Source organism: Salvelinus fontinalis, chromosome 38, assembly GCF_029448725.1.
Source record: "Salvelinus fontinalis isolate EN_2023a chromosome 38, ASM2944872v1, whole genome shotgun sequence".
NCBI classification, from domain to species: Eukaryota; Metazoa; Chordata; class Actinopteri; order Salmoniformes; family Salmonidae; genus Salvelinus; species Salvelinus fontinalis.
Genome location: NC_074702.1, coordinates 17,178,164 through 17,194,028, shown reverse-complemented (window position 1 = coordinate 17,194,028; position 15,865 = coordinate 17,178,164). Strand labels below are relative to the sequence as shown.

The window sequence follows — 15,865 nt, the reverse complement described above, 5'->3', positions numbered from 1 at the left end:
AAGCCGGAGATAGTAGTCGCCTATAAAGACAACTATTCAGAAGGCAAATCCAGGTCCAACTTCGCGCCTTCCTGAAAACAAAAAATGGGTGACACGTCATTCCAAGAGGACGTATTCCATCTCAGACCAAGATAAACACTCCATTTCTTCTCTCACTGCATCTTGACATCCAGGGGAAGGTGTATGACGTGCATGTATACTAACAGGTATCATGCCCATTTATAGGCAGGACCCAGAAGAGAGCATCGATTTCAGATTTTCCACTTCCTGGTCAGGAAGTTTGTGCCAAATTAGTTCTGTTTTACTTACAGATATAATTAAAACGGTTTTAGAAAATAGAGAGTGTTTTCTATCCAATAGTAATAATAATATGCATATTGTACGAGCAAGAATTGAGTACAAGGCCGTTTAAATTGGGCACGTTTCCCCCCCAAAGTGACAACAGCGCCCTCTGTCCTCATCAGGTTAGGAAGACCACCAAAAATTCTCAAATGTCCATCCCCAACTACAACATTTTCCGACAAGTTAGAACTGCCAAAGGGGGCAGAGTTGCAATCTACTGCAGAGATAGCCTGCAGAGTTCTGTCATACTATCCAGGTCTGTGCCCAAACAATTCAAGCTTCTACTTTTAAAAATCCACCTTTCCAGAAATAAGTCTCTCACCGTTGCCGCTTGTTATAGACTCCCCTCAGCCCCCAGCTGTGCCCTGGACACCATATGTGAACTGATTGCCCCCCATCTATCTTCAGAGTTCGTACTGTTAGGTGACCTATACTGGGATATGTTTAACGCCCCGGCCGTCCTACAATCTAAGCTTGATGCCCTCATCCCGTCAGTAGAGGATGCCTGGTTGCTCTTTAAAAGTGCTTTCCTCACCATCTTAAATAAGCATGCCCCATTCAAAAAATGTAGAACTAAGAACAGATATAGCCCTTGGTTCACCCCAGACTTGACTGCCCTTGACCAGCACAAAACATCCTGTACATTCTCCACTATGCAATCTGGTTTCTGAGCTGGTCATGGGTGCATCTCAGCCATGATGAGGTCCTAAACGATATCATAACCGTCATCGATAAAAGACAGTGCTGTGCAGCCGTCTTTATCGACCTGGCCAAGGCGTTCGACTCTGTCAATCACCGCATTCTTATCGTCAGACTCAATAGCCTTGGTTTCTCAAATGGCTGCCTCGCCTGGTTCACCAACTACTTCTCAGATAGAGTTCAGTGTGTCAAATCGGAGGGCCTGTTGTCCGGACCTCTGGCAGTCTCTATGGGGGTACCACAGGGTTCAATTCTTGGGCAGACTCTTTTCTCTGTATATATCAATGATGTCGCTCTTGCTGCGGGTGGTTCTCTGATCCACCTCTACGCAGACGACACAATTCTGTATACATCTGGCCCTTCTTTGGACACTGTGTTAACAAACCTCCAAACGAGCTTCAATGCCATACAACACTCCTTCCGTGGCCTCCAACTGCTTCTAAATGCTAGTAAATCTAAATGCATGCTCTTCAACCGATTGCTGCCCGCACCCGCCCGCCCGACTGGCATCACTACTCTGGACGGTTCTGACTTAGAATATGTAGACAACTACATATACCTAGGTGTCTGGTTAGACTGTAAACTCTCCTTCCAGACTCACATTAAGTATCTCCAATCTAAAATTAAATCAAGAATCGGCAACCTATTTTGCAACAAAGCACCCTTCACTCATGCTGTCAAACATACCCTCGTAAAACTGACTATCCTACCGAACCTTGACTTTGGCGATGTCATTTACAAAATAGCCTCCAACACTCTACTCAGCAAATTGGATGTAGTCTATCACAGTGCCATCTGTTTTGTCACCAAAGCCCCATATACTACACACCACTGCAACCTGTATGCTCTCATTGGCTGGCCCTCGCTACATATTCTTCGCCAAACCCACTGGCTCCAGGTCATCTATAAGTCTTTGCTAGGTAAAGCCCCGCCTTATCTCAGCTCACTGGTCACCATAGCAACACCCACCCGTAGCATGCGCTCCAGCAGGTATATTTCACTGGTCATCCCCAAAGCCAACACCTCCTTTGGCCGCCTTCCCTTCCAGTTCTCTGCTGCCAATGATTGGAAAGAATTGCAAAAATCACTGAAGCTGGAGACTTATATTACCCTCTCTAACTTTCAGAATCAGCTGTAAGAGCAGCTTACCGATCACTGTCTCTGTACACTCCCGGTGTCCTGGCTAAATTCCCAATCTGGCCCTCAAACCATCATGGTCACCTAATAATCCCCAGTTTATAATTGGCTCATTCATCCCCCTCCTTTCCCCTGTAACTATTCCCCAGGTCGTTGCTGCAAATGAGAACGTGTTCTCAGTCAACTTACCTGGTAAAATAACGGTAAAATAATAAAAAAAAATAAAAAAAACACAGCCCATCTGTAAATAGCACACCCAACTACCTCCTCCCCATATTGTTATTTATGTATTTTTTGCTCTTTTGCACCCCAGTATTTCTACTTGCACATCATGATCTGCACATCTATCACTCCAGTGTTAATGCTAAATTGTAATTATTTCGCCTCTAAGGCCTATTTATTGCCTTACCTCCCTAATCTTACTACATTTGCACACACTGTACATAGATTTTTCTATTGTGTTATTGACTGTACGTGTGTTTATCCCATATGTAACTCTGTTTTGTTGTTTTTGTAGGACAAATTGCTTTATCTTGGCCAGGTCGCAGTTGTAAATGAGAACCTGTTCTCAACTGGCCTATCTGGTTAAATAAAGGTGAACATTTAAAATAAATACAAAATTAAGCTTTTAAGTGGCTAGAAAATGGCAGAGGTTGTAATCTGATCTAAATTGTGTAACCAATGTGTCAGGTTTTGGCCAAGACTGTTCGGGTTTTGGTCACTAGATGTCCCCATTGCACCTTTTTTGTACCTTTTGTTTTTCTTGCTCTAATTATTGTTTGCACCTGTAGGTCATTCCCTTGTTAGTATTTAAACCCTGTGTGTTCCTCAGTTCCTTGCTCAGTGTTTGTAAGTTAGCACCCAGCCCCAGCCCCAGCCCCAGCCCCAGCCCCAGCCCCAGCCCAAGCCTTGTTTTATACAGATATTTCACTTGTTGGATTTTCCAGATGTTCTCTGGTTTAGTTCTTGTGTATTATTTGAGTAGTCTTTTGAGGTTTGTTTTTCCCTGCTGTTTTTTACCACTTTGTGGAGTTTCTTTTTTATTTTGGAGGATTTCCTTTTTGTGCTTCTTGGCTTTATTTTTGGACTTTGTGGATTTAGTTTCTTTGCCTGAAGATTTTGTTCTTTTATTAAACCACCATCTCTAGTACTGCTGTGTCTGCCTCATCTTATGGGTTCTGACGATTATTAGTGACTGTTTCTCGCACCGGGTCCTGACACAATGTGAATGTGAATATGTGAGTTGAAGGATGTGCCCTAGATTTCTGCATTGTATAATGCAGTGCACCCATTGCAGTGACACAGCATGTTTCCTGCTGTTTGTTTTATTATCAGTATGTCCATATTGATCCCCGTTTTAGGCCATTTGATAACACATTGACCCGTAATCTAAAAATAACAGTGATATTTCTATGTTCTTGTTTGACTTGGCTCTGATAAAGGGTTACATTTAGGCTTAGTGGCAACAGAGTGGTACTGGCATGGAGTTCAACCACCTCCGGATAGGAATACACAGAGGCACACAGTGGATTTCTGGAAATGCAATATGTTTTGGTGACAATTCCACCAGCTATACAATCTGTTTAACTCCTGGAAATGTTCTTGCAGGTGATACTTTTAGGGAAATGTCTTGTCAGACAGTTAGCAAGCATAATCTGCAAAATGTATTACATCATCTGAATAATCAGTGTTTGTTTTTCTCTGTCATCAAACGATTTTAACAACATCTTAACAATGCATTTCATCATGTAAACTAAGCCCCCCCCCCCCCCTATATAACGTGGTTCGCCACTGACTATTCAGAATACAACAATGCAAAGTACCTGAAGTGTAAGTAAAAAACAAACTGTTAATATTTGTTATAAAACTGTTATAACCATAGACCACAGAGGTTATAACACAACATAAGAAACTAAAACATGGTCACCTCACATTTACTTATGTGTACGCCTAGTACCAGACCAATGGCCACATGAACCAGATTTGCCCTCATGTTTTTCTTTTTTTTTTGAAAAATTTTGCAATACCGCTGAGAGAATTGTCAACCAGCTGTACCAAATCTAACTTTACTGAAGAAAGCAAGTGAGTGTGAAGCAGATCACAGCAGCTGGCTCTCTGGGAACTTTGCAGTTTATGTTGACTCTGAGGGAATGCGAGAGTCTCTCTGTCAGATGAAGGACTCTCTCCACTCATTCACCTCAGGGACAGGCAGAGAGAAGTGGAGCTCTCTATTCCCTTCTTTTCCACTCCTATACTCAAACGGGCTGTACAGTCATGAATTTCAGAGTATTAGTAATTTCTTCTACTGTATAGGCTGATGATGAAGAAGAAAGAGATGACGAACAGACAAACCTGTAGCATTATCTATGTGCCTCTCTTTGTCATTCAAATGAGCAGTTGTATACAGTTTAGATAATTTCATACCCTGAGAACACAGATGTATCCTTTTCCATTTGTGATGTTTTTTTAACACAGAGCATATACTGTATCTTTTATTTTTGGAGAAATATAGAAATCTTTATTTTCTGTGTTAAATTCCTTCATAAATGAATTCTTCCTCTGATACTGTGATCATAAAATACAATATTTCTTGAAAAAGTATAAAAAAATAAATAAACAGTCAAATACTTGTGATTTGACAAAGAGTTATTGGGTATCATAAAGGGAGGATTAGGGCCCTGGATACTCGATCAGCAGCCAACAACACACTTCTCAAAAAGTGAAAGACAAAGCCTGCCATCTGCTGGTATAAAAAACAAACTTAAAGTAACCCAGACAGACCTTAGGTCTAAACTACTGAAGCTGTTTCTAGATGAGTAGGTACATGCAATCAATGCTTCTGCTACATAATAGAGTTATCTTAAAAACTGCACCAGGTCTATCAAAATGTTTTAATAATTGTTTTTCAAAAATATGTACTGTAACATATAATCCCACAACACTGGATGCGTGGCAAAAGCCAGCCAACATGTTTTTATTGCTGTGTGGAAATTTAAAAACAGGCTAAAATAATTATACCTTTGGTTCCTGCTGCCATGCTTCTTTTGGGGGTTCTGCCATAATTAGGCCAGCACAGCACTCATATCCAGAACAACGTGAATCAAGCAGTGCAGGGGTGCCTTTAACTGTAGCTAGGCTGGCCTAAGTTTACTATGCTGTTCTATTGTCAATTTCCCTAATTTCCAATTATTTCAGGAAGAGGAATTGCATTTGTAATACTGTATTGCATTTTTAACCCACCATATCCAGTGTCCCTTTGGTTATTCTGGCTCTTTAATATATTACATTTTCATGTATAGATATTTAAATATTAGTAGAGCCGGATTACCGAACAGGCATGAAGGGCTCCGACCCCCAGCCCCCCCCCCCCCCCCCCCCCCCCCAACAAATTGGGTTGTGGATAATTTATGATAGCAAAATTTGTAGAATTGAAAACTTCAAAATGCTCTCTCAGCCTCATGGCAAAATGTGAGCAATAGCATGAGATGAGCTATAAAACAGCACATTTTTCTCTCTGACCCATAGAAAATGTGTAGACATTCAGGAAATTAGCTTTAAAACTGCAACATTTTCTCATAGCCTCCTGACAAAATGTCTAGAAAAGCATTATAAAACAGCACATTTTTTCAATGTGTTTAAATGGAGGAAGTAATAAATAAATGCATTAAAATAGAAAACACTTTTGAAAGAATGTAGGACACGTATGATTTTGACAGTGCTTACTGAAGGTCTATAGACAAGTGCTATATCTGTGGACCTTTTTCATTACGCCACTATACCCACTGGGCAAAAACTGGTTGAATCAACATTGTTTCCACTTCATTTCAAAAGACAATTTCTATTTGATTACGTTGAATCAATGTGGAAAACGGATTGGATTTGCAAAAAGTCATCAATATAAGAAAATTCCGTATTTTATTCACACAACTTTTAACTTAAATCCTATGATAGGGTATAATGTTGGTTGATTTCACGTTGAATTCATGTTAGTTGACAACTCAACCAAATGTAATTCAAAACTAGACATTTAATTGAAGTATGTAATTCCTCTCTTGAGCTGTGGGGATGTCAACCAGCAGAGGGAGCATGGGGATTATAAATGGAATGGGATACAATCATTGGTTAATATACACCTACACGAAAGTCATACTGGACAGTGATCCTCAATCTCCATGTTATAGTATCCACATACCAGTTTGCATAACGGAGAATGTTTATTTATCAGAAACGTAATGACAGAGTGGAAAGGAATTGTCTGAATGTAAGACATGATTTTGTTTGCTCTATTGACCCAGTTTTGTCATTGTCATTGCCTGTTATCATTGTTTGCTAAATCCCCACAGAGCTCCAAATGTATTATGGATTATCTCAAACATCCTTGGATTTGTTGGCAGCATTCCTTTGTGCATCCTTATCGTGCACCTGGAGGCATTGTGTATAATCTTCCTTCTAGGAGAGGATACTGTCATAATTATCCTACCTCTTGTGTCAGGACCAATATAAAAAACAGTAGCAATTTCCTTTAAACTGTAGTCTACTAATCCTAGACATCATATATGAACACATTCTTGTCTATTGATGTTCTGTATTATGTTATTCTGTATTATGTTTCATGTTTGGTGTGGACCCCAGGAAGAGAAGCTGCTGCTTTCGCAACAGCTGATGGGGATCCTAATAAAATACCCAAATAAATAGATTTATCACAATCCAGTTAAATTGTTAAAATAGCACGAGTTAGACGTCTAGAATTGTTCATTTCCTTTCTCTTCATTGCCTTTCTTCTCTAAACCAATCCCGTTCCGTTTAACATATTCCCTGTTTCTGTTCAAGGTCCAACCAGCATCCAGTTTGCGTGTGTGCTAACGTTAATCAACATACAGAACGAAAAAGCTTGGTAGAGTTAAGATGGCGGCATGTGGGTGAGGAGGCTGTAGTTCTAAGCTCGGGATTTTTTGTCATAAAATATTTATATGAATCCTTACATATACAGATATCGAGAAAATAACATTTCCCAGACACATTTGTGTGTTCATTTGGATTGGATCCATGACATCCATACACTTCGTGGTTCACCCGTTGCCCGGGACTGAGGACCAGCTCAATGACAGGTATTTGTTGCGGGCGTGGAAAATAAGGGTTTAAATCAATTTATGCGTAGGGTGTGGCACCCGACGATTATCTATTTGTTTCGAAGCAATGTTCATATTGTTATGTGTATTTCAATCGAACAATTTTCGACCACATTACCGTTCTTGAAGTAAGGCCCGGAATCTTGAACAAGCCTCTTCAACGTAGCTAACGACGTTAGCTAGCCTGCTAGGCTAATAAGCTAGTTAGCCAGAGCTAGCAGCAGTTAACGGAGCTGTTTCGTTCGTTCTCTGACTCTGCCTGGAATGATTGGCCGATGGTCAGAGTTGAGATGGACAATGCGGCTTGGGGGATGGGGGGGGGGTACGTCGGTGATTATGGCATTGTAATGATCCGTCAATGTTTTTTTGCATTTGACATTGTGTATGTCATGTTAACTACCTTTTGGATATCTTATTGTCGACTATCCAGTTGGCCAGCTCAACGGAACCATTGAAGATGTAGCTAGCTAGTTAAGTGGCTAATAAGCTAGCTAATGTATTAGTCACTGCTAGATAACGTTAGCTAAGCTAGCCACACTTGTGGCAATATGTTTGCTTGCTAGTTAGGTACCGTTATCCAGCCAACCAATTGTAAGCTAACATTGGATTGCTTATTTGCTACGACTTGTTTATCTAGCCAACGACGTTAGTTAACTAACAAACGTTAGTCGACCAACTAATATTGTTCCTCGTGAACTTGCAACTTGTCTAGTTAAATATTTTGTTTTACATCAGCCCGTTTTCAACGTCCATATTCATAATCTCCAGCATCAAACCAACACAGTATGTGAAAACAGCGCTTTTCTATGATATGTGGTTTAAAAAGATAAGGTACTAAAAAATGCTTCTCTGTGACATTGCAGGTAGGATTAAAAGTAAAACAATTATGATTTACAAAACCTGCAACGAGTTTCTAGGCCAAGTGTGTCTTTTCTTGGCCCCCATGTCACCGCGAATCTCACACAGTTTGAAAATCACTGTTGAAGATATAATTTGGTAGCAAGACCTTTATAACTTTGTATTCTTTTAAGTACAAAACAGAAATGCGCCGTTTTCACATATGCTGGACATAATAAAAAGGAGGTTGAAAGTGTTGGAGTTGGCCTTTTTTAAATTACAATTTTTTAAAGGCGTTAGCTTGAGAGACAAGGACCAGCTATGAGCAGTTGACTGTCTGTCTTGTGACCTGCATTTTGCTCTGTAGGTGATTTATAGTAAACCTATTTATATCATCCATTGAGATTGAACTGATTAATGGGCCGTTCTACTTTAAGACAGAGATTGGGATGTTGGAAAAGCACATATTGAATGACCTTGAATTAAAAGCCAGGATATGACATATGAAGCTAGGATTTTGTACTTGTGTAGAATCCAGGTCTGTACCATTGGCCACCTGCTGGTGCCTAATTGACCAAGATGGTTCAGTTGACTTAACCTGGGTCTAATACAATCATGTTCACTCATCTTGCGACATAATTGGCTGATGTGGAATGACAATCATTCCCCAAGTAAGCCATATCTTTTACAAGCTGCTAGCACAGGCAATGGCATGCATTCACATTTACTATATGGTCACCATGTGCTAATATATCCCCCTACTGCTCAACTGTAGTTGTCTTACCAAAGAGGTGTTTCTTACCATAGTTGTCAAGAGGCATACTTTTATCCCAAATAAATAGGATATTTGCTTATAGGTTGTGACTCACAAGCCAGTCTCATGGACTGCTCTTGCCTTGACTGTTCAGGATGTCTTTTCATGACCCAGATGAGTACACTCATTCTTCTCTGACTGGATCAAACAGTATTTTTGTACAGATTAGGAGGGGAAATTAGGTTTAGAATACGCAAACACATTTCTTGCAGACTAAAAGAACCCTTCTGTCCTGTTGATGTTAGTTTTTAATGGCTCTGGGTGGTGTGCCTCATATATCAAGACAGTGTTGCTGGCTCATTGTTTATCTTCTGCTGACGGACTGGTTCCTGTCGCTGGATCCGGCCGGGCCATGCCTTATAAGTCATTGCCATCCATTGGCTTGTCCACTGGGCTTGCTTGACAGGAAATGTCATTTGGCGTAGACCTATTACTTACATTTTCACCCCTTACAGCTTGCATTCTACTGTCTGATAGCCTTTCCCCATTGCAACAATCTTTGACAAGATTTGTCCACTTTCTGCGGCTGACTTTTTGTATGATATCAGCCTTGGTGTATTGACTTGCTCCTTGAGCATATGGATTAATTAAATGTTTGTTCTATTCACCTGTTTCCTGTCAACATAACCATTGTTATACTTCAACCATTAAATTGAGAATCAATGCTTTCAGTAGTGTAGCCTATAGCAGTTGAAGCTCTGTTTAAACAATTGTTGATCCTATTTGACCTGTCATTTCATAGCAAGCAAAAGGAGTAAGGAATGTGCCTGGTTCACCGGTTGAGAGAATAGATGCTAGAGCTGAAACAAAGTAAAGCTGTCAGCCTGCCATGTTTTACACAACATGGTTTTTAAACATACTTAGAATCAAAGATTTTGCAGGTCTAAGATGGTGACAGTTAAGGACTTGGAGTTGTACTAAATAATCACTCTGCTAAACTTGTACTAAAAAGAATGGTCACAATAGTACTGATGTACATTTGAAGTCCGAAGTTTACATACACGTAGGTTGGAGTCATTAAAACTAGTTTTACAACCACTCCACAAATTTCTTGTTTACAAACTATAGTTTTGGCAAGTCGGTTAGGACATCTACTTTGCATGACATTAGTAATTTTCCAACAATTGTTTAGACAGAATTATTTCACTTATAATTCACTGTATCACAATTCCAGTGGGTCAGAAGTTTACGTTCACTAAGTTGACTGTGCCTTTAAACAGCTTGGAAAATTCTGAAAATGAGGTCATGGCTTTAGAAGCTTCTGACCGGCTAATTGATCATTTGAGTCAATTGGAGGTGTACCTGTGGATGTATTTCAAGGCCTACCTTCAAAGTCAGTGCCTCTTTGCTTGACATCATAGGAAAATCAAAAGAAATCAGCCAAGACCTCAGAAAGAAAATTGTAGACTTCCACAAGTCTGGTTCATCCTTGGGAGCAATTTCCAAATGCCTGACGGTACCATGTTCATCTGTACAAACAATAATAGTACGCAAGTATAAACATCATGGGACCACGCAGCCATCATACCGCTCAGGAAGGAGACGTGTTCTTTCTCCTAGAGATGAACGTACTTTGGTGAGAAAAGTGCAAATCAATCCCAGAACAACAGCAAAGAACCTTGTGAAGATGCTGGAGGAAATGGGTACATAAGTATCTCTATCCACTGTAAAATGAGACCTATATCGACCTAACCTGAAAGGCCGCTTAGCAAGGAAGAAGCCACTGCTCCAAAACTGCCATAAAAAAGCCAGACTACGGTTTGCAACTGCACATGGGGACAAAGATCGTACTTTTTGGAGAAATGTCTTCTGGTCTGATGAAACAAAAATGGAACTGTTTGGCTATAATGACCATTGTTATGTTTGGAGGAAAAAGGGGGAGGCTTGCAAGCCGAAGACCATCATCCCAACCGTGAAGCACGGGGGTGGCAGCATCATGTTGTGGGGGTGCTTTGCTGCTGGAGACACTGGTGCACTTCACAAAATAAATGGCATCACAAGGAAAGAATTGCGTGGATATATTGAAGCAATATTTCAAGACATCAGTCAGGAAGTTAAAGGTTGGTCGCAAATTGGTCTTCCAAATGGACTTTTGACCCCAAGCATACTTCCGAAGTTGTTGCAAGATGGCTTAAGGACAACAAAGTCAAGGTATTGGAGTGGCCACCACAAAGCCCTGACCTCAATCCTATAGAAAATGTGTGGGCAGAACAGAAAAAGTGTGTGTGAGCAAGGAGGCCTATAAACCTGACTCAGTTACACCAGCTCTGTCAGGAGGAATGGGCCAAAATTCACCCAACTTATTGTGGGAAGCTTGTGGAAGGCTACTTGAAACGTTTGACCCAAGTTAAACAATTTAAAGGCAATGCTACCAAATACTAATTTAGTGTATGTAAACTTCTGACCCACTGGGAATGTGATGAAAGAAATAAAAGCTGAAATAAATCATTCTCTCTACTATTATTCTGACATTTCACATTCTTAAAATAAAGTGGTGATCCTAACTGACCTAAGACAGGGAATTTTTACTCTGATTAAATGTCAGGAATTGTGAAAAACTTTTAAATTAAAGTTTAAATGTATTTGGCTAAGGTGTATGTAAACTTCCGACTTCAACTGTAGCTCCGCACATTCCCTGTCTCTTGACTTTGGGAATGACCTGCCCGCTGGCATCCTGGGAGTGAAGGCAACAGTCCCAATGCAGTGCATATGGTTATACACACCATGCTAACTGTTTAGCTATACTGCTATTTAGATTATTTTTTTTTTAAATTGAAGCTGGTGAGCAATTTTGATACTATTGTCATCAGTATTTGAGATTCTCATCGGACTTCTTGTTAATGTTGTGCAAGCAGATGCCATGCTCCTTATAGTCTACGCAGAGTACAGACTAGTAGAAATGTCCTCATTGGCCATGGATTTCCAGACTGTTAATTGCACAGATTCACACCGTGAACGGGAATGAACAATCTCACTAATGTCAATATTTTTTATTTAATTTTTATCCTTAACAGACTTCGTGAAGTGTCGGAGAAACTCAACAAATACAACTTTAACAGGTAAGACCTGAAAATGATGTATTTTATTTTAACTGTGGAATTATCAGCAAATGTATTATTCAGCCATGTCTTTCAGCAGGGACCACACTCCACAGATAAATATATAGCGGTTTTATAGCTTTTCTACATGTTAACATTCACTACATTGTCTGTCTCCGATGCAGTCATCCACACCTCAACCTGCTGGAGCAGGCCACCTTAAAACAGTGTGTAGTTGGACCAAACCATGCTGGCTTTCTGCTTGAGGTAACATTGAAGGATTTATGTATATTACAATCATTAACATTTGAGCTGTACTGCCTCTACATTTTGGATGGAGGTTGTGAATCCAAATGGCACCATATTTCCTATACAGTGTGCACTGTATAGGAAATATGGTGCCAAAAACAGACAGTGTCTGTTTTTGTAATAATAATAATAATAGCACCATTTATTAATAAAACAAATATTTTAGTGTTTTGTGACATGCCATCACCTTTTCCTTTTTGATAATATGTAGTAATTTCTTTCTTTCCAGGATGGACGTGTGTGTCGGATCAGCTTTGCTGTCCAGCCTGATCGTCTGGAGCTTACCAAACCAGATGGCAACGATGGGTGAGACTGTTTACACTAGGAAAATAGTTTCATCCTAATGGAGTTTGGGAGAACTTTATATACCAGGGGTTGCATTAGCTTTCAGAAATTGGTGTTTTCAAAACATATACCATAAAAAAATCTGCGTTTTAAACCATTTAACCTGCGTTTTTATATTGACTTTTTTGTTTGTTTTTTTGCTTCAATTGGGTGATAAACTATATAGTTGCACGCCCCTTTTCTTCACACAAAATACATTAGTGCAGCACATTCGGCAGAAAATTGTTTTCATCCGATGATAACAGAAGTGCAATGCTATTTGGCTAGTAAATTAGTTTGCAATGAAAAAGCAAATTTTTTTTGCAAAAACAATGGGTGGCCATCATACTTGTAATGTTTGTCATCGAAAGAATGTAGCCAGCTACATTTCCTAATGTTTTGGCTGATGATAATCTTGCTTTGTAACTTGTTACTGTAAAAACTACACTGGAGAAAAGTACCAAACACATCATATCAGTCAGAGCGCTGTCTGGTGATCCTATGAGAGAACAAAGATTTCATCTGAGTGGAGAAGTGCAACTGAAGCATAAAAATGAGTCCTTTTACATTCTTGATTTGGCGCGAACCCTGACTGAAGCCGAGCAGAATTGACAATAAGAAGCGATTTAGATCTGCATTTACAAAACGCAGCAAGATATTTTTTCTGCCTTGACTCCTGCATGCTGAAGCCTAGCAATGGTGAGTCCTGCGAGTTGAGTTCCACAGAGTTCTTACTAAGTACTTAGGCCTACTAGTTGAACGGTTTCTTTATGTTATTATTTAGTCACTTAAAACACTATGACAAATGAAAGACCAGAAAGTGTTGACTGTGTTGAGGTGTTTTGCATCATGGACAATGTGTGTTTTATAGATAAGTAATTGGTATTTTATTCCATCTCTGCAATTTACTGTCCCAAACAAAAACTAGACAAAACAAAGCTCGCAATGGTATTTTAGCATTTAGGAAATCTAGGCTGCATTCTGAAAGCCAATTGTATTTATGAATTTGCTTTTCTTAGTTTTATTTTTTATGAGCAAGAATGCCTTTTTAGCTGTTGCTCGGGATTGTGTTGGTGGCCAGCATGCATTTGTGAGTTTCATTGATACCATATATGTCTTACCAGCAGAACAGCGTCAAACCGTGAACTAGGCCCTCTAGTTGCAAAGCATGCAAGTGAATCAGCCTGAGAAAGACTGGTGAATAATGTGACTGGTTTACTTTAAGTTTTTTGCAGAGCACATGTTTTGTTGCCTGGCACGGTGAAATAAGCTGAACTTTTCAAAAGAAAGTGAGATGGTTTCAAATGGTAAAAGCTTTGCAGTCAGCTGCATTGTGGGTTACTGGAAAGCCTTACTGTGGAAAAAGCACTGCACATTTTCAATCAGTAACTTTGACAGCTGACTGAACAAAGCTTCCACTCAGAATAATATCCAGTCACACTCCTCACTATATTTCATTTGTTTAGTGTCATACTTGTGTAATAAATGATAAACAAATGTACATTTTTACAGGTCTGTTTTATTCCTTTCATTGTTAGGCCTACTATACTCAGTTGCTAAATAAAACACTTCTATATTTTGTGTGTTGCTAAAATGCCTAATAGTAAAATGTATCTGCATTCTTTCATTGGGAAGCAATTCACAATATATTGAGATACTGTGTACAAAGGAGTCATGGGTTTGAATCTCAGAGAGGACAATGCTGTTATGGTCAGTCTCAGGCGTTGCTCATGATTTGGTGGCAAGTATGTAATGCAGTTGACTCAATTAAACGTAGACTGCAGCATATTCATACATCCATGTACAATAGACATCACATTTAACACAATACACTCCGATGATGTCAAATTCTTATTTTAGGAGTTAGCAATCGCAGCCCTAAAAAATCCCAAGAACCTTTAAAAAGGAATATGTCTTGAAGGCGGAACGAGTTGCAGCCAATTCTGATTCCTGAGGGTGTTGCCATGCTAGTCTCCATTTCCCCTGTAGTTTTTTTAATTATTTTTTTTACCTTAAACATAAAAATGTAAAATCCCGTAGACATGGGCCACAACCTGGGCTTTCCACTCCCAGGTTGTCGTCTTAATCTTCGGTCCCATTATGTGGGATTACTAGGTATGTAGTAACTGATCTGATCTCCCGTCTTCCCGTCTTTTGTTCCCAGTTCAAAGTTGAGTGGCAGTGGTTCAGGGACAGGAAGGAGCTCCAGGCCAGGCAGGACTAGTGATCCTCCCTGGTTCCTGTCTGGCTCTGACACACTGGGCAGACTGGCAGGCAACACCCTTGGGTAAGTTCTGGCAGTAAGGGCCCTCAGGAAAAACCTCCCCTAGACACACTCGGGTGAAGTCATTATATGCTTCATGTGCATTAGCGCCACTTAGGCCTAGACAAAGACAGCTGCAGGAGGACTGCTGAAGGCATTATTACTATCCAGGATTCAGGTATTGTCCATGTAAAATGAGATGACGTGGTTAGAATCAGACCTTGTAGCACAGAGTTGTCCTGGAAATTGGGACCTTCAATCCAAAGCAGCAGCAGCTCTGAGGTTAAAGGCAATAACATAAAATACCTATTGAACTTTGATAGAAATGTGCTGTGGGCTGATTTTGAATGACACTATGTGAAAGCAATCTACCATCCTCCATAGTTTTTTCCATCTTGTTTTTTTTTCTTACTTTACTGGCCCCTTAATTATGAGATTTAATGTAGTCAAATTCATCTTTCAATAATGACAAGACATTTGCTACCAAACAATTTCTTCCAAATTGCGGTATGCATAAATACCCTAGGACCTCTGCTCTCTCTGTGAAAGCCAGCTGTCCCACGGTTAATTGCTAATCCAGTGTGCAGGCAGACAGCCGTGAGTTGAGAGTTTCTGCTGTGTGGCTGACTGCTGTGCCTGACCTTCGCCTTGTGCTATAACAGGAGTCGCTGGAGCTCCGGGGTGAATGGTGGATCAGGTGGAGGAGGTGGTGGTGGTGGCGGCGGCGGCAGCAGCAGTGTAGGAGGTGCAGGGGGAGGAGGTGTAGGAGGAGCGGTCAGTGGAGGAGGTGGTGGAGGCTCCTCTGGGAGGTCGTCTACAGCTGCCAGGGACTCGAGACGTCAGACCAGGGTGATCCGCACAGGGAGGGACCGGGGCTCTGGTCTCCTGGGTAGCCAGCCCCAGCCTGTCATCCCTGCCTCGGTCATCCCAGAGGAACTCATCTCCCAGGTTAGACCCACTGTCTGTCCTCAAC

At 40.5% G+C, this 15,865-nt stretch overlaps 1 protein-coding gene across 20 annotated transcripts in view; it reads left to right on the top strand.

The window, feature by feature from the left end:
* The first annotated feature begins 7,039 nt into the window (after positions 1-7,039).
* LOC129837536 (E3 ubiquitin-protein ligase UBR5-like) overlaps positions 7,040-15,865 on the top strand; it is a 46,742-nt gene continuing 37,916 nt past the window's right edge. For 19 of the 20 annotated variants that reach the window (XM_055903793.1, XM_055903806.1, XM_055903805.1 and 16 more), the window contains exons 1-6: positions 7,040-7,286; positions 11,973-12,017; positions 12,182-12,263; positions 12,535-12,611; positions 14,794-14,916; positions 15,555-15,840. In XM_055903793.1, the coding sequence (XP_055759768.1) occupies positions 7,225-7,286; positions 11,973-12,017; positions 12,182-12,263; positions 12,535-12,611; positions 14,794-14,916; positions 15,555-15,840 (675 nt within the window). In that variant the 5' untranslated portion in view covers positions 7,040-7,224. The remainder of the gene's footprint in view (positions 7,287-11,972; positions 12,018-12,181; positions 12,264-12,534; positions 12,612-14,793; positions 14,917-15,554; positions 15,841-15,865) is intronic. The other variant, XM_055903803.1, reaches the window with a different exon arrangement.